We start from the raw sequence: 24690 nt of genomic DNA, 5'->3' as shown, positions 1-24690 counted from the left end.
GTATATATTTGTATTTAATTACATTGGTCTTCTGTCACACATTTTGTTTACCTATAATTTCATATTGTATCTGAGAACTGTTACGCTCTTCGTAGCAATAGGTGTCTTCACTAGTATCGGCATTCACTACCGTCCTCTACCACTCCAGTTCTCGTCGTTTATTTACGCCCGCGGCTGAGTGCCACAATATAGTGTCAGAATATTAAAAGAAAATGTATACAGAACTGATAGAGGCACAGAATTTTGTAGCAGGTGAAGAAAACAGTCAAAAACACAAATTTGTTTTCTCTTGAAATAAGTGAGCCTCCAGGCAGAAGACAGGTAGGAAGACCAGTACTGCTGGGGTGATGAGTCCAAAGTGCTCCTCTTCCAGAACAAACCTCTCATTCTGCATCACAGTCCACCATTTCGAAACTTCCTGATAGATAAAAGGGCCGGGTCAGAATACAAAATGTAGAGAAATTCTCATATGTGCCTTACCAGGATAATAAAGTCAAACATTTATTTGCTAAGTGTGAAAACGGAGCAGACACCCAAAGATTCATGCTGGAAACAACCACTAGGCTGTCACTAAGCATTTTATCTTTTGGGGGTGCTAACCCGGAGTTGTACATGTGTATTTAGGAGAAGAGCAGCTACTTCGAGAACATTTCCCTCCTCGCCACTAGCCGACTCCTATTTTTATCTACTGTTGACCACTTATATAACTTTACTTATTTCTGAGAACACTGTAAATGTGTGTGGATTGGAAAAGCAAAAAACTTGTTTAATGTGAACAAGAGTATTAATTGGACTTCATGTCCCCCAGAAGTCCAAATAGTCTCACAAATTATATGAGCAGTGGCTGCTATGGTACTATTTTTATCCCTAAAGAGGGATGCATAGTCTACTTGGAAATTATTTTAATTATTTGAATTCAGTCTTGTTACTAGCCACAAATAACTATGTTGGCACATGCTCAGTCCCTGAAGAGGCTTCTGCGAGATGTTCACTTAATAAACTGTACACGATATCCTTATGATACAAGACTTCTTTGACCTTAGCTGCATTACCCCAAAAGTATGCTAGCAAGCCCACCTTGAGGCCAATACATTGTGAAAAGCTTATATAGGCATGATACAGGTAGGACTGAACTTTTTGGTTTAACTTATTTAAGTTTCTTATCTGTATGGACATACAAACAGGAAGAGAATAGAAGCTTTTCAAGTGCGGTGTTACAAAAGAATAATGAGGAGGTACTGAACTGAACTGGATAGAAAAGAAATAACAAATTATCTATGGCATAACTTGATTAAAAGAAGGGATCGATTGGTAGAACACATTGTGAGGTGTCAAGGATTCATCATGTTGACAATGGAAGGAAGTTTACTGGGGAAGGGGAGAACGGTGTAATTGTACAGTGAAAGCAAGGCTTGAATACAATAATCAGATTTAGAAGAATGTAGGCTGCAGTAGTTATTTGGAGTTGAAGAGGCTTGCATAGGATGGAGTAACATGGAGAGCTGCATCAAACCGGTGTTCGGGTGAAGATCACAAGAAGAAGAAGAATAAGAAGAACAGCAACATGTGCTACAATCCACGTTAAACAAACAACAAACACCTAGAAACTTTACACATGGAAGTTTGTGCCCATTGATGTCTACATCTGTTACCTGTAAATATTTTTATTTGTTTGATATTGCATCATTTTGTGTGTGTGTGTGTGTGTGTGTGTGTGTGTGTGTGTGTGTGTGTTGTTTTGTCCTTTTGTCAGTATACTTGTGTCATTGGGAAGCTTCACAGTTTCAGTTTTTGAAGGGTCTTGCAATATCTTTGGCAAGTCGTTTATGTAGGCCATGTGCTGAACCTCTGAGAAACTCCAAGTAGATAAGATTTCGTACTGAGAGCAGTTGAAGATGATGATAATGACTGGAGGGCTCGCAAAAAAAAAAGGAATTGAAGGTCAAAACTGAGTTGAGGTGGTTTTGGTAAATTAAACAGAATGAAAGCTAAGTTTCTAGTGTTTATGAAAAGTAAAATATACACTTCTGCCAGTTGGACTCGTTATTTTAATGTGAATGCCACAGGTTGTGCACTGGGAACAAACAAATTGAGGTGGATAAGACATATAGCCCAGTAAATTGATGGAAGTTGAAACAAAAGCTGTTGGCTTGTTTCTGAGATAGCAGCCAAATGCAGTGGGAACAGACACTGCAGGAGTAAGTGGATGGCTGATATCTTCTTGATACTTTGGTTTGTTGTATGAAATTATCTTGTATCATACAGAATCACAAAGAATGACTGTGTGATTCTCTCTGTCTCTCTCTCAGGTGTGTGTGTGTGGTGGTGGGGGCTGCAGAGGGTGGGGGGGGGGGGGGGGGGAAGCATGGGTGAATTCCCTCACTGCTGTAAATTTCATGTTGACCGTACGAGGTGTGATATGATAGTCTGAGAAAAGAAGAGATTAATAATGGAACTTTTGAAACTGCCACAAGAAAAACTTGCTAGTACAAATTCAATCATTTTTAGCCCAACTCCTTACTCACTAAAAAGACGCGTTTTTCAACAAACATATGGTATTATTAAAACTAACTGGCACTCGATACAAAGTTCTGACATCTGTAGGCACCTGACCCAGTGCATCGTACACTGCGGTGATAGAAAATTGCCTTAAAAGTCTATCTCCAACAAAAATCAAGTAAAAAAACCTCAAATTCATGTACTTTATAGATCTCTATACTGTTTATAAGTATGTCAAAAATCTGTTGTTAATTTTTATTAGAGTCGGACTTACATTATTTTTAAAAAAGAAAACAGACGGTTTTCCCGTCGTAAACAGCTTCAAACTTATCGCATCATACCTCAAAAACTATTGAACACACAGTAATACTTATTTTTCTTCGATTACCAAAATACCTCGTTCAATGACAGATCTTTTAAAAATTATGTATTGCATTGAGTTTCCTATATCTAAGCTTTTGAAAGTTGCATTTTTATGCAATTGTGTCAATACTTGACTCATAAGGGACAAGGTCAGTTTAGGGAAGGAAATCAGCTGTACACTTTTGAAGTAACCATCCTGGCATTTGCCTGAAATGATTTAGGGAAATCACGGAAAACCAAAATCGGGATGGCCGGACGCGGGTTTGAACTGTCATCCTGCCAAACGTGAGTCCAGTGTGCTAACGACTGCACCACCTCACTCTGTAACTAAGAGTTATGTAGTTTAAAGTCTCTATCTCGTACAAAAATCACGTGAAAGTTATGAAATTCATATGCAGTATAGCTCTCACTAGTCTACTAAGCTTGTAAAAAGACCTTTTCTTAATTTAAAACATAATGGAAATTCCTAGATGACGCAAAATGTAAAATACAGCAGAGGCAACCACCTACCTATAGTGGATTGGTGCTTGGCATCACAGAAACACAAAACAGAAAACAGCATTCACACCAGCTATCGAGCACTAGCTCTTTGTCTAGCAATAGTACAAGCATTCTCACATGCAGCCACACCAACGAACTTTTCCACATGCACAACAGGTGTAATTATTGAAACCGATTACTTGAAGCAGTTGCCTGACTAGATGGAGGTGAAGAAGGGTAGGGAAGGGTGTAAGAATAAAAGGCAGGTCTTTGGACGTATGACGACAAGACAAAAACACTACAGAGGATACAACAAAAGAGATGTAGGAAGAGGGAGAGGGGGCATGAGGGGAGGGAAAGGCAGTGGGAAAAAGAACAGAACGGTGAAGGTGAAGAGGGACAAATGGTGGGGAGAAGGAGGGAGAGAGGTTGAGGGCAGGGGGAGTGTGTGTGTGTGTGTGTGTGTGTGTGTGTGAGAGAGAGAGAGAGAGAGAGAGAGAGAGAGAGAGAGAGAATATGTCTGCATAGGGAGGGGCAGGTAAGAGTGGTGAGAGGAAGCAGTGCTTGATATGGATGGAGGAGGAGTGGTATGGATAGAATAGCACAGGGAAAAGGCAACACATTAGTGGAGTGTGTAAAGGAATTTTGGGCTTGCAGCCGGTCACCGTTTAATTCACTGCCCGATATTCATTCGGTGGGCACCTGCGAGTCACCTTGAAGTGAGCCGTCGGAGACTGACAGAGACTCGCTCCGTTATAGCGAGCTGCAAGTGTCCCGTGCATGCATCAAAATTCAAGTTGACAGGCAAACCACACGTCATGGGGGCAGTGCCCTCACCGGTGGAACTGTGAATTCAGTTGTCCTCCGTGTTACCGCTCGCCGTGGCCGTTGCCGCACTCTGTCGTCTTTGATTAGAACATATTGTGAAGATGACTGGGTTCCGTGCGCTCTCCATCTGTTAGCCGCTATCACAGTTCGTCAGATTTTTCAGGAGGCGTGTTTCCGTAGATTCTTTAGTAATGGAGCCCGAAACAGTTGTAGCTGTGGTCTGTATCACAGTTCTGCCGTACTCTATTGAATGTCAGTGGAAATGCAGCATTTGGCAAGAGCGGACTTGTTTGGTTGCAAAAGGCAAATGCAATATTGATGTTCGGCGCAGGGTTCTTTGACAGTACATGTGGTCTGTCCAATGTAAGCCATACCCCACTGACAAGGTATTTTGTAAATTCTGGCTTTCCGCAATAACGAGTCGTTCTTCACCGATCCCAAAAGGTCTGCGGCCTTAGATGGTGGACGGAAAATCATTTTCTCTTGAAATTTACAGCGTATTACCACTGTTTTAAACAAAATGTTGCCCACAAAAGGAAGAAAAGCTAAAGGTTTTGCCGACTTGTTCTCCTCCTTATCTGCTTCCTTATACGTGATTTTATCTGACAGAACCCTATCAATCTGGTGGGTGTAATATCTATCCATTATAAACATTGTCTTATGGGGGACTAGCTCTTTAGATAAATTATCTAGATCTGAGGTGTTGGGAACTCTGTAAACAAATGTTTTAACCGAGCTCACAGTTTGCGATTGGTGACGACAACTTGACACTTGCAAATAGAAATCAGTGCGAGTGGGCTTACAACAAACTGGATACCCCAGAGAGCCATCATTCGTTTGTCTAACCGAGACATCCAAGAAAGGCAGACAACCGTCTTTCTCTATTTCCATGGTGAACCAAATGTTGTGAATGGATTTGAAATGGTGAAGAAAATACGTCAATTTATCTATTCCGTGAGGACACACTACGAAAGCATTGTCCACATACCTCCAAAGTGCTCTCCCCTTGAAATCCACCATGAAAAGGAGGCCATTTTCCCACCAACAGTCTCAGCAACAAACCAAGATGTTTGGCTAAACCGTAGGTAGGTTCTCCAATGTTACGCATTATTGGACGTATGGAACACTTTCCTCGTGTAATTTTTGAGATCATCTCTCGTAGAGAACAGCAGTTTTTCTTAGTACTTTGAAGTGAACATAAAGTCTCGACCACAAGAAACCTTTATTCTCGGGGTTACAGGTTTCGCCCGGTTCCTGACCGTCTCCAGACTTCATATCACGATGGTAGGCAGTGGCAGTGAACGGACCAGGAATCACGGACTCCACGAACGTCCTTATGAATTTTTGAAAGGCCGTGCAGTATTGGTAGTACACAGCCACGAGGTCTTAACCACTTGATGATCTCTTGAGGTAAGGAGGAGGAATTTAATAGTGCAGAAGGTTCACAGTGCACAAATCCTTCAGGGTTGTAATCAACCCTCCTATAGGTAGAGTCACTTAGTAGATCATACATCTTACCATCATACACAACCTGAGGTAACAAAATGGTTGCATTACCTTTATCAGCCTTCAGTACCACTACATCAGTTCCTTTCATTCACAAGTTAGTGGAGATTTAGGCCAGGGGCATTGCAAGAACGCAGGATGTGTAGGAGGGACGATTCCCTCCTTCGTAGTTAACACACACTTATGCTGGTAGAGACAGAATCCGAACGGCTCAGACAGTGAAGCAGCTGTCGAAGCCATTTGCCTTACGGTGTGCAGCACGTCTGTCAACTCGACGGTTGTGTTTCGGTGTCGGCCACTGTTCGGCAGTGGCCGTTTGTGCGAGTTGACAGTCAGTTATTTGTTGTGCTCATGTATAATGCTGTCTGTAATTGATATATAATATAGCAGCATTCACACACGGCCCAAACTTTTATTGGGTAGGAAATGCCTGTGACTGGACTGTAGTAGGAGACGGTGGGTGGTGTATGGGACAGGTTTTGCACCCAGGCCGAACAGAAGGGTGTGGCATTGGGAGTAGGACTGTAATAGGCACAGATGAGGATATTCTGCAGGTCAGGTAGGTAGCAGAACAGTATTTTTGGCGATGTGGGCAGGAGTTCGGATAGGGTATCCCTCATTTCGGCACAACGGAGGTAATCGGAGGGTGTGGTTGAGCTTCTGAGGGCCAGGATGATGCTGAGTAGTCAGTGGAGGTTGGTTAACAGGTGATTTGTTTATGGATAAGGTGGCTAGGATATTGTATTGTCTGTCAGTAACGCCTCTGGCAAGGTTATCGGTGTCTTTCGACCACTCCTGCTTTTCACTGCATATGATGAGGCACCACTCCATCCCCTCTTCCCCCCTCCTCTCTCTGCTCTCCCACTTTTCACTCGCTCTCCTTTCTCTCCCCACTCCCTTTCCGTCTTTCTCTCCTCTCCTCCCCTAAATATTGTTTTGCTGTACACTCCATATTTTTTTCATCTCGGTGGCCGCAGAACCGTCTGTCCGAAGACCGGCCTCTTTCCTGCTACCGACTCCGCACCGCCACCAGCTCGGGCAAATGTTTTCAGTAATTGGTATCGACAATTAGTCTTGCTGTGGCCACAGAAGTGTGTGTGGGTGGGTGTCGGAGTTTGTGAATATGTGTATTACTGCTAGAAAAAAACTAGTAGCTAAAAGCTAATAAGATTGCAGTTTTCTGTTCTGTGGTTTTGTTCCCCAGGCACTGACCTGCTACAGGTGAGTGCCTTTTCCTTATTTTACATATTTTTCTTAATTTAAATTAGAGCCAGTGGTATGTTTCATTATTGAAAACCAAGAAATAATCACGTGTGGAAAATGTTCATGTTTGTCAACAACATATCTCTAAAACTGCTACATGCACTGAAATAATATTTTGTGTGTGCACAAATGCAGTTAAATTACCATAAGGAGGTGATGGCAGCTTACTCAACACCACAGTCTTACAACAGGAAAGATAAATTGACAAACACAAGATTTGATTGGAGTCAGAGCTTCATTTAAGAACATTATACACTACACAGTAGTCAGACAATGGAGAAACACCACTTAAATCGGTCTCAGTAGAACTATCGAATTACCTGTTCGTAGTGGAAGATACAATCGAGTCTTTACTGCACTGTTGCAATATACCTTCTTTTTTCCCTTCTTTCAGCATCACTAATTTCACACGTTTCACTACTGTGTGCAACTCTTTAGGTGTCACTTTTTCATAACCTCTTTTAAAAGGCATCCAATATCAATGATAGGGAGGCAGTCTAAGCATTTTATTCTCATCCCCCTCCCAAGTCATATGCTAGGTAAGCTGATATGTTGCATCTTTTCTAACCAGCAAATGGTCAGTTTTGCCCATTGCCATTGTGATAGCCTTATCTTGTATATTGGATAGTACAAAATGTTATCCGTAACAAGTACTGGAATTCATCTCCTTGTGATAGAGGCATTTTTTGAACTGAATAACTGCAGACAGCAGCAGCGGATTTACACATTTGCCACCAGTAGGTTATTCAAATTTTACCACCCCTATCGATATCTGCAGTTTGGTACCCTACTTCACAATCATATTAATTACAATTTTTTGTCAGTGAAATTGTAACTTCACGATTTGTGCACTCTCATCCTAATTGCACCATATTTTCCCCATATTTATTCTGATTGTGAACTAGGGCGATGTGTCAATTCCTAGTTATTTTTACAATCTTAACGATTTGGTTAAGATTGCACAAGAAATAGTTTTTGGGTATATTTCTGAGCTAATACGAGATCAATGATGTACTACTAATAAGACTGGGTAAGATATGCCTTAATACTACTTACACAATAATGCACATTCAGTAAACATAATTAAATAATTTTTATTGCATTTACTTACAGCTTAAAAACAGTATATTCAGTTATATGGTAACAATCCAGCTGGTGATGATGAGGAAATTCAGTTAATTAAGTTATGAAAGTTTTACAGTACCTTTTTGCACAATTTTCTATTCGCAAACTCATTTTTATATTGTCACATGAAATCTTATTTTTTAGTTCAGACTCTATGCACAGAAGAGCTAAGGTGTTAAGCTTTTCTTGGCTTAAGGTAGGTCTTAGATAATTTTTCATCCATTTTAAGCAAGAAAAGCTTCTCTCACCCAAACAGTTTGTTGCTGGTGTAAATAGTCATGTGAACTACTATATGCAAGTTTGAATAAACATTTTACAAATTATGTTTTTCGCAGGAATGAAGATAGACTTTTCAGTGGTCCAGAATCTGGTTTTACTAAAATTCTTACAGAAGAAAAGTGTCATTGAAAATGTGTGCTTTCTACAATTAAGTCAGTCTGTAAATCCTTAGGATACATTTCTTCCAGAAAAAGGGCCTTTTCCATAAGGGTTGATTTTGGTTAGAAATGAAAACTTTTTATTGAATCTGGTGTAGGCCTCCTGTTGTTTTATTAATTCACATACGAGTTTGTCACCGAGGACAAGAAATGTATAATCCTGAAAGTATCATTTGCAGTCATTGACATTTCTTTCCTTTCTGGTTGTCTTTTTCCTATGTCTTTTGTGCACTACTTTGACACGCTTAATTTCATCGTGTTTTCTTCGAAATACGTAAAATTTTCTTGTTCAGCTATGAAAAACTTGCAAACAGGTTCGTAAAGATCGGCAATAGTGATCACACACCCTGTAGACACCTTTATTCGGACATTCACTTTGTTTATTCTTTCCAAAAGAAAAAAAAATTCCACACGACAACCATTAGCACTGTTTCCAGTATTTCTAAATTCAAAGTATTCCCATCACTTTGTTTCACGTTACAGGCTTTTCGGTACAATCATCTTCGAGTAATTCCAAAGTTTTTAGGAGTTTGTGCCAAGAAGCTCTCAAACCTCTACATGCATCCCATCTAACTGACCGACATGTCAGATTTACTCACATTAGCGTTTTCCCTTTATCAATTTTTGCCGACATTGCATTGAACTTACAAAAGAAAATGTAGATTTTTTTGAAGCAAAATGAAGAAGCAACAAGCTTCTGTGCAAGATTCAGCAGCCGCAGTTGCCACTAAATTTAAAGAGTTGGCAGAGCACACACCAGACATGTTTGCGGCAGTATCATCATATATGATTCTCCATGCCCAGTCTTCAATATTTATGCCCAGTGTTTTGCATTCTGGAATAATGGCAGAAAACATTTCTTCAGCATTATGTCCTACTGAAAGCAAAAACTTGAGAAATCTTTCACATTGTTCGCCTGTTTCTAAAACATATTTGTTGACTTGTGGTGAGTTGGTCCACGTGTGCTGTATCTGGTGCGGAATCAGTTATTAGGGAAAAATATTTGCCCTTCTTATGTCATCTGGAATCTGTTGTAGGATTTTGCTACCCATCAAGAAAATAAACTCATTGCAAACAGTCTTTGATAAGTAACTGGTACTTCCAGATCCTTGATTCCCAAATCTTCAATATGACTGGCTAAAAAAGGATCGAATTCAGCTAACATTTCCAAAATCATACAATAATTTCCATTATGCAAATCACTGAACTTTTCACTTTTTCCTCTGAAAGCGAGGCCTCTCGTACACAGTCGCTTCTCTACACCAACAACCCTCTTCAGAACATTTCTCCAATAAGTAATTTCTTTGTCAATCTAGACATGCAGTAAATTGCCAAGCTGGACATAAATCTCACTTCTTACTTTCAAACTAAGGATACTAGACGTGCGACATGCAGAGTTTTCATGCTGAGCTACTCGGTTTTCTAGATTTTTCCAGTCATTAAATCCTTATGCCAAACAGGGCCCACAATATGTGGATCTTTTACTTTTAGACTAAACCAGCCAAATTCAGTTACTCACTTATTAATTTTCATTTTTCTTTGGAAGATAGTCACTGGCAAGGAATGACACTGATCAGCATTTTTTTTTTTTTTTTTTTTTTTTCCCAGAAGTCACAAGACTTGTTTTGATTAAAGCCATTCCTAGCAATAATCCCCCTCAAGGTATCGTCGGTTTCCCATAAAGCTGGATCTTCGTTCAGATTTGCTGTATTACGTAACATCTGAGACACATCTTCAATTGTGATTCCTCAACTGCCTTTTTCTCCAAAACAAAATGTCCCTTTTTTTGAAAGTAGGTTATTCAACAGATGACTGTTGTTGTTGTTGAGCTGCAGAGGTCTAATCCGTTTCATCTTTTCCAGATTGTGTTGTGTCATTGCATGTTATTGAAGTTACAGGTCTTTCAACACTAAAATGTTTTTTGCATTTTGGCCTTTTTATACTCAGCTAAGTCTCTTTCTCGCATCACTCATTCTAACAACTTTTTATCCAATAACGAAACTAAAAAAGATTACATTGGGAGTTTTATTTCTCATCCGTAATTAGCAGAATCCATTGTTCCGACTTCAGACATTGAATAATCACCTAACATAAGTTCAAGAAATTTATTGAAGTAGGATATAACAAAAAAATCAAATTTTCTTTGCGTAGCTTCTGAAGCAGCTATTTATCAATTTAAATTATGGATGATATATTGTAATATATTATGATTACTCAACTACTATAAGTTTGTTCGCACTAGTGACGTTATTTTATGAGATCATTTATACAATCCACATACACAGAAATATTAATTTGTATTATTTGACCACAATAACTTGACGATTGCACTTGTGCTGGCACAAGCAAAGAAAACCGGCCCTAATTGAAAGATATTCATTTGTGTGTCCAGGCGCAGGTAATGGTGCTAGTGTTGCAAGCAGCAGACGCTGCCCTCACCTTACCACTAGTCTCCCCTCGACAGCTTTAGTGTAGGCACAAGGCTAATCTCAGCAGCCGCCATGCAAACTGTCAAATTATTGTGGCCAGGTAGTATTAGGAATTGCAGGACGCAATCAACCACTGGAGGGCATTGAACATGGACGTGAGCCAGCACTATAAAAAGCCGGCTGTTGCCACTTTAGACTGCCGGTGCGGGGAATACAATGGCGCACATTGTCAAATGGGAGCTTGCACACTCAACGATTGTTTAGGCCGGCATTACACTATCAAATTTCTTTGTCAAAAATTTTGACAAAGATCTTTGACGTAGCACTAGAAGGCGTATTACACTGTCATCATATTTTTCGTCAAAGTTCAAGATGGCTGACAATAACAACTTGTCAACAGCAGTTGCATGTACCATAATTGTACTGTGTGCACATGTGGAAGAGAAGTGGGGGAAAAAAAGGAAATGTACCTGGGTTTTACGACGACACAATAAAGCATTCAACAAAACCTGTTACGTGAGCTTATAGTGGAGGACGTCAAGTCGTACATCAATTACTTAAGAATGGATGAGCATACATTTCTGTATGTGCTCAGTGAAGTGTATCCTCATATCACAAAGCACAATATTCACTTAAGAACTGCTACATCTGCAGAAAACAGGCTCACTGTAACACTCCGATTCCTTGCTACAGGAGAGGGTTATGTTAGATTAGGATATTTTGTATTAAAGGTGCCTCACATTGTAAAGCGCCTCATCAGCTTCATACATCTCTATTTATTTTGTAGTTGTCTGCACACACCAATTGTATTTACTGGCAATGTTTATAAAAACACTACAGACGACAGAACGCTGCAGCGATGCTAGCGCTCCATGTGGAACCATGTCACATTGCGGTGAACAGAAGACAAGTGAGGCCCTAGATTTGACCAAATATTGGATGACATTTCTTTGTATGTTGTTTAGACATGTTGGGATCTCCTAGACTACACCTCATGAACTACATATATGTTTCTTCAGTATAGTTCAAAATATGTTCGCAGGAACTTGTCAGTTTCAACGATCGTAAGTTTGATGAAACTGATTTTCAGTGGATGGGGGAAGATGTCAGTAATGTAGATCAAGAAACAGAAGAAAAAGCAAGCCGATGATTTTATAACAGTAATCACGGTTCTTCTAGTGAAGGATCCTTCGGAGGAAGAACTTCATGACAATTGTGATGGGGACCTTTCTGTTTTACCAATGGCACACTTTAAAGTGTTAGCTAAGATAAAATATGTTCTGAGTGCTGATAAGGAAAAATGTAGAGACCGAGCACTAAATGCCAATTTTGGAGTTTCTTTTTGTACCTATTGAATAAAATTTTTATGTGCAAGTCAAACCAAAATTTACTTGCTAACAGTTCATTTGTGTGTACTATTTAAAAATAAAAAAAATAAAAAAAGTATGTGGTTTTCTGTGATAAAATGTAAAATACTGCTGGCTTTATTTAGTGTAGCAAAATCAGTGAGTAGTATTTAAACAACATTTAAATAATGGGAAAATTAATGTTATTGCTTAAGTTAAAATTTTCAAATGAATTGCACATAAAATTGCAGTTTAAACACTGCAGGCTGAGAAGCCCTACCTTGTATTACACATTATAGAAAAGCAACCTCATGGGCCGGTAAAGCTGTTGTCCCGTATTATCCTGCATCCCATGAAATACTAATAAGTAAACTAGAGTGCTATGGTGTCAAAAATAACGAACTGGCACTAATCAGATCATACCTGACAAACACGACTCAAGTAGTTATAGTAAATAGCCAGCAATCAAATGTCCTACCAGTTGTAAGAGGCATGCCACAAGGCTCAGTGCTTGGACCTTTTCTCTTCCTGGTATACATGAGTGACTTGCCTACTTTCATGCTTCACAGGTCAATAATATATGCTGACGACACAACCCTGATTACCTCAGTTAACAAATTGGAGAAGTGAAGAAACAAACAAAAGTAATGCTTGAAAAGTCTGCCGTATGGCTCCACAGTAACAAGCCGATACTCAACAATAGCAAGACTGAAACTATGTATTTCTTCTTGCACAATCTACAGGAAAAATTAAATGAGTCTGACTGTAAGACTTCTAGGAATCCACCTGGACCCAAAATTAACACAGAACACCCACACGGAACTGTTATGAACCAGACTACCTAGAGTAGTCTTTTTGTTAAGGAAACTAAAAACATTAGTTAGCAGAAAACAACTTTTATCTTCTTACTATGCCTTCTTTGAATCTCACTTACAGTACGGAATAAAATTATGGGGCAACTCAACTGGTGCTCGGACAGTTTTCATGTGGCAGAAGAAAGCAATTAGGGCAATTACAGGTATTAAAAGCCAAGAATCATGTCGAAAGCACTTTAAGGAACTTAACATCTTAACATTACCTTCTCTGTATATAAAAACGTGTCTTCTTTCCATAAAAAAACAAATACATACCTTACCTTCCAGAACAGATGTTCATTCACATGATACCAGATATAAAAACTATCTTGATGTAGACTTTACTGGGCTGTCTAAGGTCCAAAGTAGCTTTAAACAAACAGGATTAAAATTATATAACAAGTTACCACCGTCATTGAAAGACCTACAAGGTGATGCCTTCAAGAAGCAGCTGCACAAATTGATAGCTGATAAGTGTATCTATGATGTAAAGGAATTGGAATGTAGTAGAGAGTAAGAGTAACTATGATGTAAAGGAATTGGAATGTAGTAGAGTAACTATGATGTTAAGGAATTATAATGTAGAGAATAACTCTTTATCCTCATGTAATGTAATCTGAATGTACATAGTTTCCCAATTTTAGATTCACCATCAAATGTAATGTCAAAACTGTGTATTTCAACAAATGTTGGCTAATGACAAGTGAATAAATAAAAATAAATAAATAAATAAATAAATATCATTCAGTCGATGTGTGTGTAACACAGAGAATAAAATGTATCCCTATTATCATACTTAACTGTACTCGAGACAGTCTGGCTTCTGCTCTAAGTGAATGAGCACAGTATAGACACACAGAAGTTCAGTTCTGAAAATTATTTTTTGTTGTATAGTATCTATGATGTGACTTAAGCAACATTTATATGTAACAAACTAGTTTCACAGGCAAACAAGAGAATTTGAAAATGCTGTTTGTGTAAGACATCTTTAGACCTTCACGACTGCACGCAACAGGTGAAATGAAGGAAGTGAACCTCCATTGATTTGTAGCACTAAAATTCTTCAGTGTTGTATTTATTTATGAAATTGCATATTATACTAAATACTGTACTTCCAGCAACTACTGCAGAACACAGAAAAGAAGGCCGAGCTTTTTAGTATTTAGAGTCACGAAGAAATAAAAATGTGGTCAACTAATATCAAGAATTATGTCTCATGAGCGAATTAATCTTCTATATTGAGTGAAATCGTTACATTCTGTGAACTAGTAAAAGTACCCAGAACAAATATGTGCTGGAAGTGAATTAACTTGGTGAACAAAAATAACCAGCAAACAGGATTATTAAAGATTTGCAATTTTTAATTGAAGGCATACTAGAAATTGTCATTGTTGTCACTGACAGCCGAATACTTAGACAAAGTGCACAATTAGTTATAAGCACTACACACACCAAAATTTAAGAAGAAATAATAGTTAGTCGGTGTATACTAATTCAATTACAGACGAGATACAAGGGTGTGCTGAAAAGTAATGCCTCTGAATATTTTATGTGAAAGCACTCAAAGCTTTTTAAGAAGAGTTACCCTGGTGACTAACACATTATTCCCAATGAATGACTAGTTTTTTTATACTGGCCTGTAGGCTTCATTGGCGGAGCCACAACCTCATTCCAGCTAGCACCCATTTCATTTCATCACTATAAGAGTGAAGTCCTTTAAAGTGATCTTTAAGTTTTGCAAACGATCTGAGCACTGCCACACTTGTTGAGGTTAACACCACCATTTCCTCCATTACGAGCACAAACAACCCAACGTCACACATTACTGATGCCGATACACTCACCACCGTACACCGGTTTCATTCTGGTATGGATTTCAATTGGAGGCACATTTTCTGCAGTTAGAAACTTGATTACAGCACGCCCTTTCTAATACAGTGACACTACATACCGCCACGTTACATGCTACAATTCAGAGCCTTCTAAAGGCAGTGGGTTGCGTCAGTAAAGCAAGAAAGTCAACCGAGTAATATGCGTGATGTGTAGTACCTCAAACGATATAGAGAACAGAATAAAAAATTTGTATGCATTATGTTTGAGCACACCATCATATACGTTGCAAAAGAACTTCTTAACTCCACAATTAAGGAGATTTATGTCCGAGGCATCTGGTCCGTAACTATGCCACAAGCAGCAGAGTATATGTTAGCTGCTCATCTACAAAACAGCACTGCAGTTTCACTGGGTTGCGTGCGGTGTGATTCGTTGATCATTATGATACAGCATACTGCCCAAATAAGTTTTCAAGTGTTCTTATTATATGCCAGTGATAACCAGGAAAATGGAAGAAGTGTTGAAGCTATTGTTGATTTGTATGTGAATATAAGGTGTTAAAGAGTTGAGAAAGTACTGGGTGAGACAAATGCTCAGACAGTTGCATAAAAGCTGGATTACAAGTAGAAAATTCGCAATTAGATGAACACATTACGTGATTCCCACAAATAAATAACAAAAATATCCAAGCTACAATATACCATTTTCACTTTATCAGGTGAGTCACACTGGTTATTAAAAAGTGTGACTTAATGAGAAATGAAGTAAATGAACAATTTCGAGAGATTATTAAGGATTTCAAAAAATAAAAACTTACAGAACAGAAATTTATGAAGTACGCAAATTTCAGACACTGCAATAAGGTTAAATGTTGTAGAACGAAACTACAATCTCAGGCTCCACTCTCACATCATCAGGGATCGAACAGAACAGAAGGTTCAAGAAAAGATTGAAGCATCTGTCAGTGTGCCTCATTCGTCAGCTGACATAGATAGGACGAAAGTGGAATTTCAGTTCGAGTTAGCTAAAATGAAAGATCAATTTAATAAGGAGAAGCATAGTGAAGACTGTGTGTACCCTACAGAACTGATGGAAGAACATGGTTTGGAAAACAAGCAAGTACTCGAGAAGTTAGCACTGGAGCCTAGATATTATAACAATAGTTGGCGTAGTAGTAAGAAGTATATCAAATGACAGTTAACAAGATCTAAATATTTAGATGATCCTATTGAAGAAATTCATTTAATAAAAGTATTAGTTCATAGACTGCCGCCCATAACAAGTAAAAATGGGAATATAGTATAAAGGATGGATGGATGGCCGAAAACAACAGATTAACATGTATCGAGGGATTTGACACATTATACAAAGCATGAGGGGACTTAACCAAGAGAATACTCTCAATCAGATAATATGAATACTACATAATAGTAATAATAATAATAACAATGGATGTTATTCACCATGGTTTCAATAGAAAAGTGAAACCAGATACTATAAATTAAGGAAACAAAACTCAAGACATTTAATTCTAAAATATGTCTTATGAAAAGGATAGATTGCTACTCATCATATTCAGGATTTGTTGAGTTGCAGACAGGTACAACAAAAAAAAGACTCCTAAACATTTAAGTTTACGGCCAGAAGGCCTTCTTCTGAAAAACACACATGACTCTGTCTCTGGCCTTGGCAGCCAGCCAGAAACAGTGCTCAGGTGTGTGTGAGCTGCTTTTACATGAATGTGGGGGCTGAAAGCCTACTTGTTAAGTAATGTTTTGTTGTGCCTGTCTGCGACTCAACGCCTTCACTATATGGTGAATAGCAACGATTTTGGGATGAAAATCAACAATCATTTAGACTGTGGCAGTGAAACATCATTATCTCACAGGTAAAGCTACCAATAATGAGGAAAAAGTATCAGAGTTCTATAACCAGAACATTTGTTGTTCAAATTACCAGTAATAAATGAAAACAATTTAAACAAGAAACCGTGACTACCAATCACAATTAAAATGTTGACCTTTTAGCAAATATTGCTAGTAGAACATAATTTAAACTTAGATGTACTATTGAGTAGACAGTGGCTATTTAATAACAAGACACTATTGGATTTCAACAGGAAAAAGTGTCACAGGGGAAAGGGATAATATGGTCTCTAGTATACCTTTCCAGTACATATCATTAGAACTTAAAGACAATATTTAACAAAGCATATGCATTTAATAGCTTCTTGATATAAGTGCAGTAGAAGAATGAGAACAAGCAAAAGAGGAGTTATCTGGAAATGTTAAATCAAATGCGCACAAATGAGATATACTGTCATAAGAACAGAAAATTCAATTACTAAATATTTTATCAGGATTTAAATGTGTTTTCAGATCAAATGGGAATAATTAAGGAATACATACGTAGGTATAAGATAAAGGACGATAAGCGTTTCTTTTGCCAACCGTATCCTATACCTTTGAATCTTTGAACTGCAGTGAGAGAAGAAATAAAAAAGGTGATTGATAACAAATTGAAAATAGTGTTAGTGTCTATAATCCGTTATTAGTTGTTACAAAACCTGCAGGAGGTGTTCCGTTATTCTTAGATACATGAACACGCAATAGTCACTCAGAAACTGAATACGATAGACCACAGCGGTGAGTACAGAAGAATTGAAGGCATTGATGCATTAATCGGGTAAGTCATGTGTACATATTTTGGATAACAAACAAAAAACTGTGCACAAATGGAGGGGGGAATCAGTCTTGTCTTTTCTCAACCTTTATATAGGCCACCAGTACATTGTAACTGCTTATTACTCAACCTAAAGTTTATTATGATATTCAGTGTGTTATAAAACATTGGATTCTCTCTATCTCTCTCTCTCTCTCTCTCTCTCTCTCTCTCTCTCTCTCCCCCCTCTCTCACTTTGTTTTACGAGTATGATGTCAAACCAATAAACTACTATTAGTACTTTGAAGGTAACCAAATATTATGATGACTCTTGCGGGCAGTGAGACAGATTCTGGAAATATTTTTCGATATCACGCAGCTGCTCCAAGCATAGACAGCACAAGCAGTACAATAGAAAGATCAGACTATGCAGGCCGACAAAGAAAATGGTTCCTCCTTGAAACAGCTCGTTTCCACAAGCAGATGTTTTGTAGGCTCCAATAGATTTTTGTGAATTTCTTAATGTCTCATTGTTAAAGTACATGGCTGATCAACAGAGTAATTTATTTTCTGTTCAAAAGAATGCAAACAAGCCATTATAACTGACAGACAATAAACTTTAGCAGTTTCTTGGCACAGTCAGTTTATCATCTCTCAGACTCTTATGTACCATGCAAGGGCAAGTTGACTTAAGTCATGTTACTGATGCCACGCTTCAGGATACAAGTCAGTGACGGCCACAAAATGATACGTGTCAGTGAAAACAACAAAATGCCAAATCCTGATGAGCCACATAGAGACAGGTTGTTCAGAATATGCCCATTAACTGATTTATTGTTGCAGAAGTTTCAGGCAGTTCCTCAATCTCAGATAATCAGTGTAGATGAGAAGATGGTCCCTAAGAAACTGCAATCGGCACAAACAATATTTGCCCAATAATCCAAATAAAAGGGGCTATAAAATATTTGTTTTATATGATACAAGAGGTAAGGTACATAATTTTGAGATTTACAAGGGCAAAATAATTTCAGTTGCAGATACAGGTGCAAGTCAGAACATTGTTCTAGATCTGAACACTAGTCGTATTTGATAACTGGCTTTCATCAGTGAATTTTCTAGTTGTATTGCAGGTGGTTCATTTATTAGGAACATTTAGACCAAACTGTCATTTAGGTTGCAAATTTTCAACTTATGCTAACCTGAAAAAATTGGGAACAGATGCTTTTCAAAAGTGAGACTAAGCGTTGAAGCCCGCCAGCACATCTGCATCTGCACGAATATGGGATACAACAAAAAGACACTTATGGGTACCATGTCCTCCTATAGTCTCATTACATGATAAATTTATGTGAGGAGTGGATTATTTTCTTAATGCACTTATCTCCTATTACAGGGTATCCATCAAATGGAGGAAAAATTGCTGTACACTGTCTTTCCACTTGGTGGATTTGTCAATTCTCGGTTGCTACATTGGTGGGACTGTGAATTTCAAAATTTTTTGTGATAAATAAAATAATCTACGAGAATTCAAATCCAGAATAGAAGAGATACTCCACAAATGTGGAGAGGACATGACAAAAGGTTGCTGGCCATCAGCTATTACTACAAAGCAAGAAGCATAAGAGCGGTACAAAACCAGTTCCAGGTAAGTCTATCCAAATTTGTGCAGTATGACGTTGGCCTCAGGTTACAAACATAAGGTAAAGATATGAAATACCAAATTGTTAAGGACAGACAGTATTCGTGTGTAGAAAGTGTAATTGTTTCCCAGAATTTCACAAATTAGTCGCTATTGTATTACAATACAGCTAGTTAAAATTTGTTATGTATTTTCTTTTCAACCATGTAAATCCTATCATTATATCATCAAAATGTTAAATTATCTTTTACTAAATTAAGTATTCAATTTCTAAAACACCTGTTGTCGCAAGTACGACATATTTAATTATACTTGATACATATAAGATATGTTAGAGTTGACATTTATGAACTCTTAATGATTCATTGGAAATGGAAATGAAGTCCTATGCTTCTTTACAGTGCGTAGGGGAACGATGCGGGAGACCCGCACCGCCTTACTAGGCAAGGTCCTAATGGAGGTGGTTTGCCGTTGCCTTCCTCCGACCGTAATGGGGATGAATGATCATGATGAAGACGACACAACAACACCCAGTCATCTCGAGGCAGGAAAAAATCCCTGACCCCGCCGGGAATCGAACCCGGGACCCCATGCTCGGCAAGCGAGAACACTACCGCGAGACCATGAGGGTGGACAATGTTTCATTACTGGTTGCAAAATATGATTCTTTTCACCTGTGGAAAGGGTAATACAATAATATTGGTATGTTGTTATTCCAACCTGGACATTCTATTGTTTGACTGTTTTGTTTCTTTTGAGTATTAATTTTATCTTTTTCAATAGTGTTAACTGTGCTGTGAAATAATACATTGTAGGAGTAGGTTTTACACAGGGACAGACCAATTTTGTTGATTTGTCTATGCTTTATTAATAGCCCTTAAACATTCAGCTGTTCATATAAAATATTGAAGATTTCTTTTAGGTTTGAAATGATTTAAATTATACAAAAATATGCTAATAAGATTTTTGTTTAAATAACAGAAGAGCTGATGGGATTTATCCAGTGGTAACAACACTACCACACAAATACTGCAATGCCTGAAACTACTCATTCAGGCAGAAAGTAGTGTCGTAGGTTATAAATTACACTTACGTATTTCAGCACAACTACAAAAGAAATGACTACAAGAGATTAGAAGCTCAGACATATGCAAGCAGTTACATTATACACAATATTTTGGTGATTTAGCCTCAAAGCTGGCCCAATCCAAATGAGTGTTTGCAGATAGGCAGCTTTAAAATTATTATTGCACCATGAGATTCCAGTATTAAATACTGTTCCTTCCTGTGTCTTTGTCAGTCCACTATACTGGACAGACAAAGGAAGAGAGAGAACAACATTAAGCATATTACGATGTAGGATGGCATTAGAGTGAAGAAACGAACCATAATCTCTCAACTCTGCCACCAGACACATCTAAGCACAAATGGAAAACACATGTTATAACAGTTTAACACACATTATTTCACATTTCTATTACAAGTAATGTTATCTTCAACACTCCTACGACAGTCTCAACGAACAATTCAAAATCTAGTAGGAAAATTAATGCATTCCCTGATGTTTTGCAAGCAGAGACATAACATAAAATGTCAGAATAAGGATGATTTCGCTAAAAAACTGGTATACCAGCAAATTGATTATTCTTTTTTAAAATAAGTTATAAAAGGTACATATATTGCAGAACCTATCTCAGAATTCATTTTTTTTCTTCGCACAGAATTAGGCATAATAATGAAATACACATGAATTAATCACTGTTCTACTGTCAATATATTTTAAGTAAGGCTACATCACAGGTATGTGATGACTGTTAAGAAGACAGTCAACACTACTCTCGCATTTATTAATACCACACTGTTGATAAAACTGTGTTATTTGTATACTAAGAACTAATCCATATACATGACACATCACCTTTCAATACGGGCCACTCTTTGGTGGCAAAGATACACCTGGGTCAATTGGTATTTATATAGTATGTGACTAATGCCAAACTAAGCGGGGTATTGAGGAAGAATTATAGTTCTATTCTGGAACTGTCTGTCTCTGAGCCTATCCACTTACAGACATTGTGACACATACAATTTTCCACAGTTAACATTTAAATCCTTATATCCAGATTTCTAACCATAAAATGCATCTCGAGTTTCAATTTACTCCACCTACCTTTAATACGAGACACTTTTTCTAGGAATGTAAACAAGAGTTGTATTATATAAAAACTTTGTGAAATATCTGATACAACATTCTTCCAGTCAAAAGAACATATCCACACTTGGTAAAACAGTTACAAATATTTGTTATTAGTATCTAAATATCACCGAAATATTTAGGACTTAAAACTAATAAACAAAACAAAAAGAGATCTCCTAAAATGCTTCCAAAATTACCTTAACATGATAAATCTTTGTAAGTAAATGCAATAAAATGAAACACCCTGTGTAAAAACATGGTTTTACAATACAGCAAGAGCAAATTTCAAGTCATCCTAAAGTACACATCTTTAGACAAAATCTTGACTCGCATTACAATAATGTAAGAAAAATTTGTTACAATGGTGTTGTTCTCTCGCTGTAAGAAAATTTGTTTACACTAGTGCACAGGAGGTACACAGTTGACTAGTTCCCGTCTCATTTTAATACAAATAGCTGTTATACCTAGGTACATTAATGGCACTTGCTTTGTCTTCCGGATTCATCTGGTTGCGGTATCGGTAAGCGACGACGGCTGCAATTATCTGAAAACAGAATTTGAAACTGCCTGTTAGGGAGAAAATATGTATTTATAACAATACTAGTAAATATTAAGGACACAGATTCCACGACAGTAGTTCTTTACATTATTTCTTTTAATATGTTCAAAGTTAAATATGTTTTCAGTTTTTAGAACCTTTTTATAAACGTGAATACTCTGCAAGCCACTATCTGGTATTCCATAGGATCATTTGTCATCCCCTCTCCCACATTCTCGTTGCTGATGCGCTCATGAATAAACTGAAGAAAAGTCAATGTCTGTACGCCTTCACATGTGACTTTAAAATGACAAGTCTTTACACTTAAAAAAAACATTTATTGAGACAGTAAAACTTGAATAATGTTTTCCAAAACTAATTACATCTCGAGACTTTATAGAGACACACCAAATGATGCAGGACGCCTACAGTAATTAGTGCTTAACCTGTACTTTACGTTACGAACGGTTCATGCCATGAATTGTCAATCGGATGTTAAACACGACCCTCATTCGGGACACCCTTCGACGTCTACTGACGCCGTCGATGTCAGGAATGTCAACAAAATTGTGTGTGCCAATCGAAGACTGACTGTCCGAGACAATGCTGAAGAATGTAACATTTTTGTTGGATCATATCGTGAAATCTTGACACAGCATCTTAGAATGCATCGTATTGCCGCCACAATCATCCCGTGGCTCACGAGTCGAGAGCTGGAAGACATTCGCTTCACAATCTGTGAAGGGTTGTTGGATCGTGCAAATGAGAATGAGGTGTTCCTTAAGAAAATTATAACTGGCAATGATATGTGGGTCTAAGGTTATGATGTTGAGACCAAGGTTCAATCTTCATAATGGGTCGGGAAAGATTCTCCAGGGCCAATAAAAGTTCGTCAGGTCACATGCCAAAGCCGTGTTGATACTTTTTTTTTTTTTTTTTTTTTTTTTGAATGAGTAGTTCATCACGAATTCGTGCCACAGGAACAAACTGTTAATTGACGGTACTATTGGGACCTGTTGCGACACTTGCGTGAAAGTGAGAGAAGGAAACAGCCTGAAATGTGGTGGGAGAATTCATGGCTCTCGCGTCACAATAACACACCCACACATTCATCTCCGCACAAAACAAAAAATCACTGTGCTGCTTCATCTTCAGTACTCTACAGACTTGGCCCCTGCGGACTTTTTTTTTTATTTCCAAAGTAAAAAATCCCGTTGAAAGGATGATTTGCAACAATAGATGAGATAAAAGAAAATTTGCAGACAGTGCTTCACGCAATCGAGCAAGAGGCATACCGAGACTGAGCAAGAGGCATACCGAGATTGCTTCCAGAAGTAGAAACAGCATTGGTAGTGGTGTATCAATTGTGATGGAGAGTATTTTGAAAAAGACTGTGCACAATAAGTAAAAGGTAAGGGTAGAAAAATTTTGTGGGCTAAGTTCTGGAATTTTTGAACAGATCCCACAGATACTCTGCAAGCCACCCTACAGTGCACGGCTGAAGCTACCCTGTAGCACTACTGGCAATTTCCTTTCTTGTTCCAGTTGCAAATAGAGTGAGGGAAAAACAACTGACTATATGTGGTCAGCTTCAAATTCCAGTTCCCTAAATTTTCTCAATAGTGTTCCTCGAAAAGAGCATCGCCTTTCTGTCAGGGATTTCCATTTAAGTTCCCGAAGCATCTCTCTGACACTTACATTTTGTTCGGACCTACCGCTAACAAATCTAGTAGCCCACCTATGAATTGTTTTGATGTTTTCCTTCAATCTGGCATGGAACAGATGCGAAGCAATCTAGCAGTATTCGAGAATAGGTTGCACCGGCACCCTATATGCAGTCTCCTTTGAGATAAAACACGCTTTGCTAAAATTCCTTATAAAAGGATCAAAAAGATGGAATAGGTGTCGCCCTCAGCCAGAGGTGAAACTTGATACTATTTTATAATAGTTTGATTTTGCTTAGTCTAACATTGCTGCAATAAACCTGTACATTTCTACACGTAAAACAAAATGCCCTGGCTGACTGACTTAATCGCCCAGCCAAAACCGCTACGGATAGAAACTTGAAATTTGTTGAGGGTGTTTATTTTATACTGCAGGCATCATTTAAGAAGGGTTTTTTTGAAATGCCACCCCTATAGAAATAACGAATGAAAACTTTCTGAGTATATATCATACTACAGCAATTTGAAGTTGGAAGTACAAAAGCTTGTTTCTAGTTTCTAAGTCAGAAATAAAGAAATGTGTTTCAGCGTTTTTGGAAATTCAACCCCTAAAGCGGTCAAATAGTGGGTGAAAGTTTTTTGAAAACAAATTATTACAGAACTACTGAAGCATTGTTAAAACTAAATCTGTGAATATTGGTATTTGACTTCACAGTTAGAAATAAAAAAGATTGTGTTCCCGTGTTTTTGAAGATTCAGCCCTAAAGGTGAAAATTTTTAAGAAAATGTTTCATTATGTCTGGTATCTGCAGCCAGAGAACAGAGACTGTAGTCAAGTGAATGTAAGTTGCATCTGCATGTGTGCATCACCTGCAACATGTCACAATACTAAACTGATGTACAGCAGTAGATGCTCAATGAAAGATTAAGCACCATGTAAGCACATTATTGTTGAATTTATGAAATGACATCCAAAATTACAAATTAGCGTGTGTCCATCACCTAATGTCAGTCGGCAATCGGTAAAA

General features: G+C 38.0%; 2 protein-coding genes across 7 annotated transcripts in view; one reads left to right on the top strand and one right to left on the bottom strand.

Moving 5' to 3' along the window:
• LOC126109874 (SAC3 domain-containing protein 1) overlaps positions 1–20796 on the top strand; it is a 92024-nt gene extending 71228 nt beyond the window's left edge. For all 5 annotated transcript variants that reach the window (XM_049914944.1, XM_049914943.1, XM_049914945.1 and 2 more), the window contains 2 exons: positions 19018–19269; positions 19665–20796. The gene's annotated coding sequence lies outside the window, so the exon portion shown is untranslated. The remainder of the gene's footprint in view (positions 1–19017; positions 19270–19664) is intronic.
• Positions 20107–24690, bottom strand: part of LOC126109876 (tetraspanin-31) — a 64540-nt gene continuing 59956 nt past the window's right edge. For both annotated transcript variants that reach the window (XM_049914948.1, XM_049914947.1), the window contains one exon: positions 20107–22004. Coding sequence is in view for 1 of the 2 variants with exons in the window: in XM_049914947.1 (XP_049770904.1) it covers positions 21903–22004 (102 nt within the window). In the remaining variant the exon portion in view is untranslated. The remainder of the gene's footprint in view (positions 22005–24690) is intronic.

The sequence above is a fragment of the Schistocerca cancellata genome, chromosome 12 (genome assembly GCF_023864275.1).
Source record: "Schistocerca cancellata isolate TAMUIC-IGC-003103 chromosome 12, iqSchCanc2.1, whole genome shotgun sequence".
Lineage (NCBI taxonomy): Eukaryota > Metazoa > Arthropoda > Insecta > Orthoptera > Acrididae > Schistocerca > Schistocerca cancellata.
This window is presented reverse-complemented; position numbering and strand designations above follow the sequence as displayed.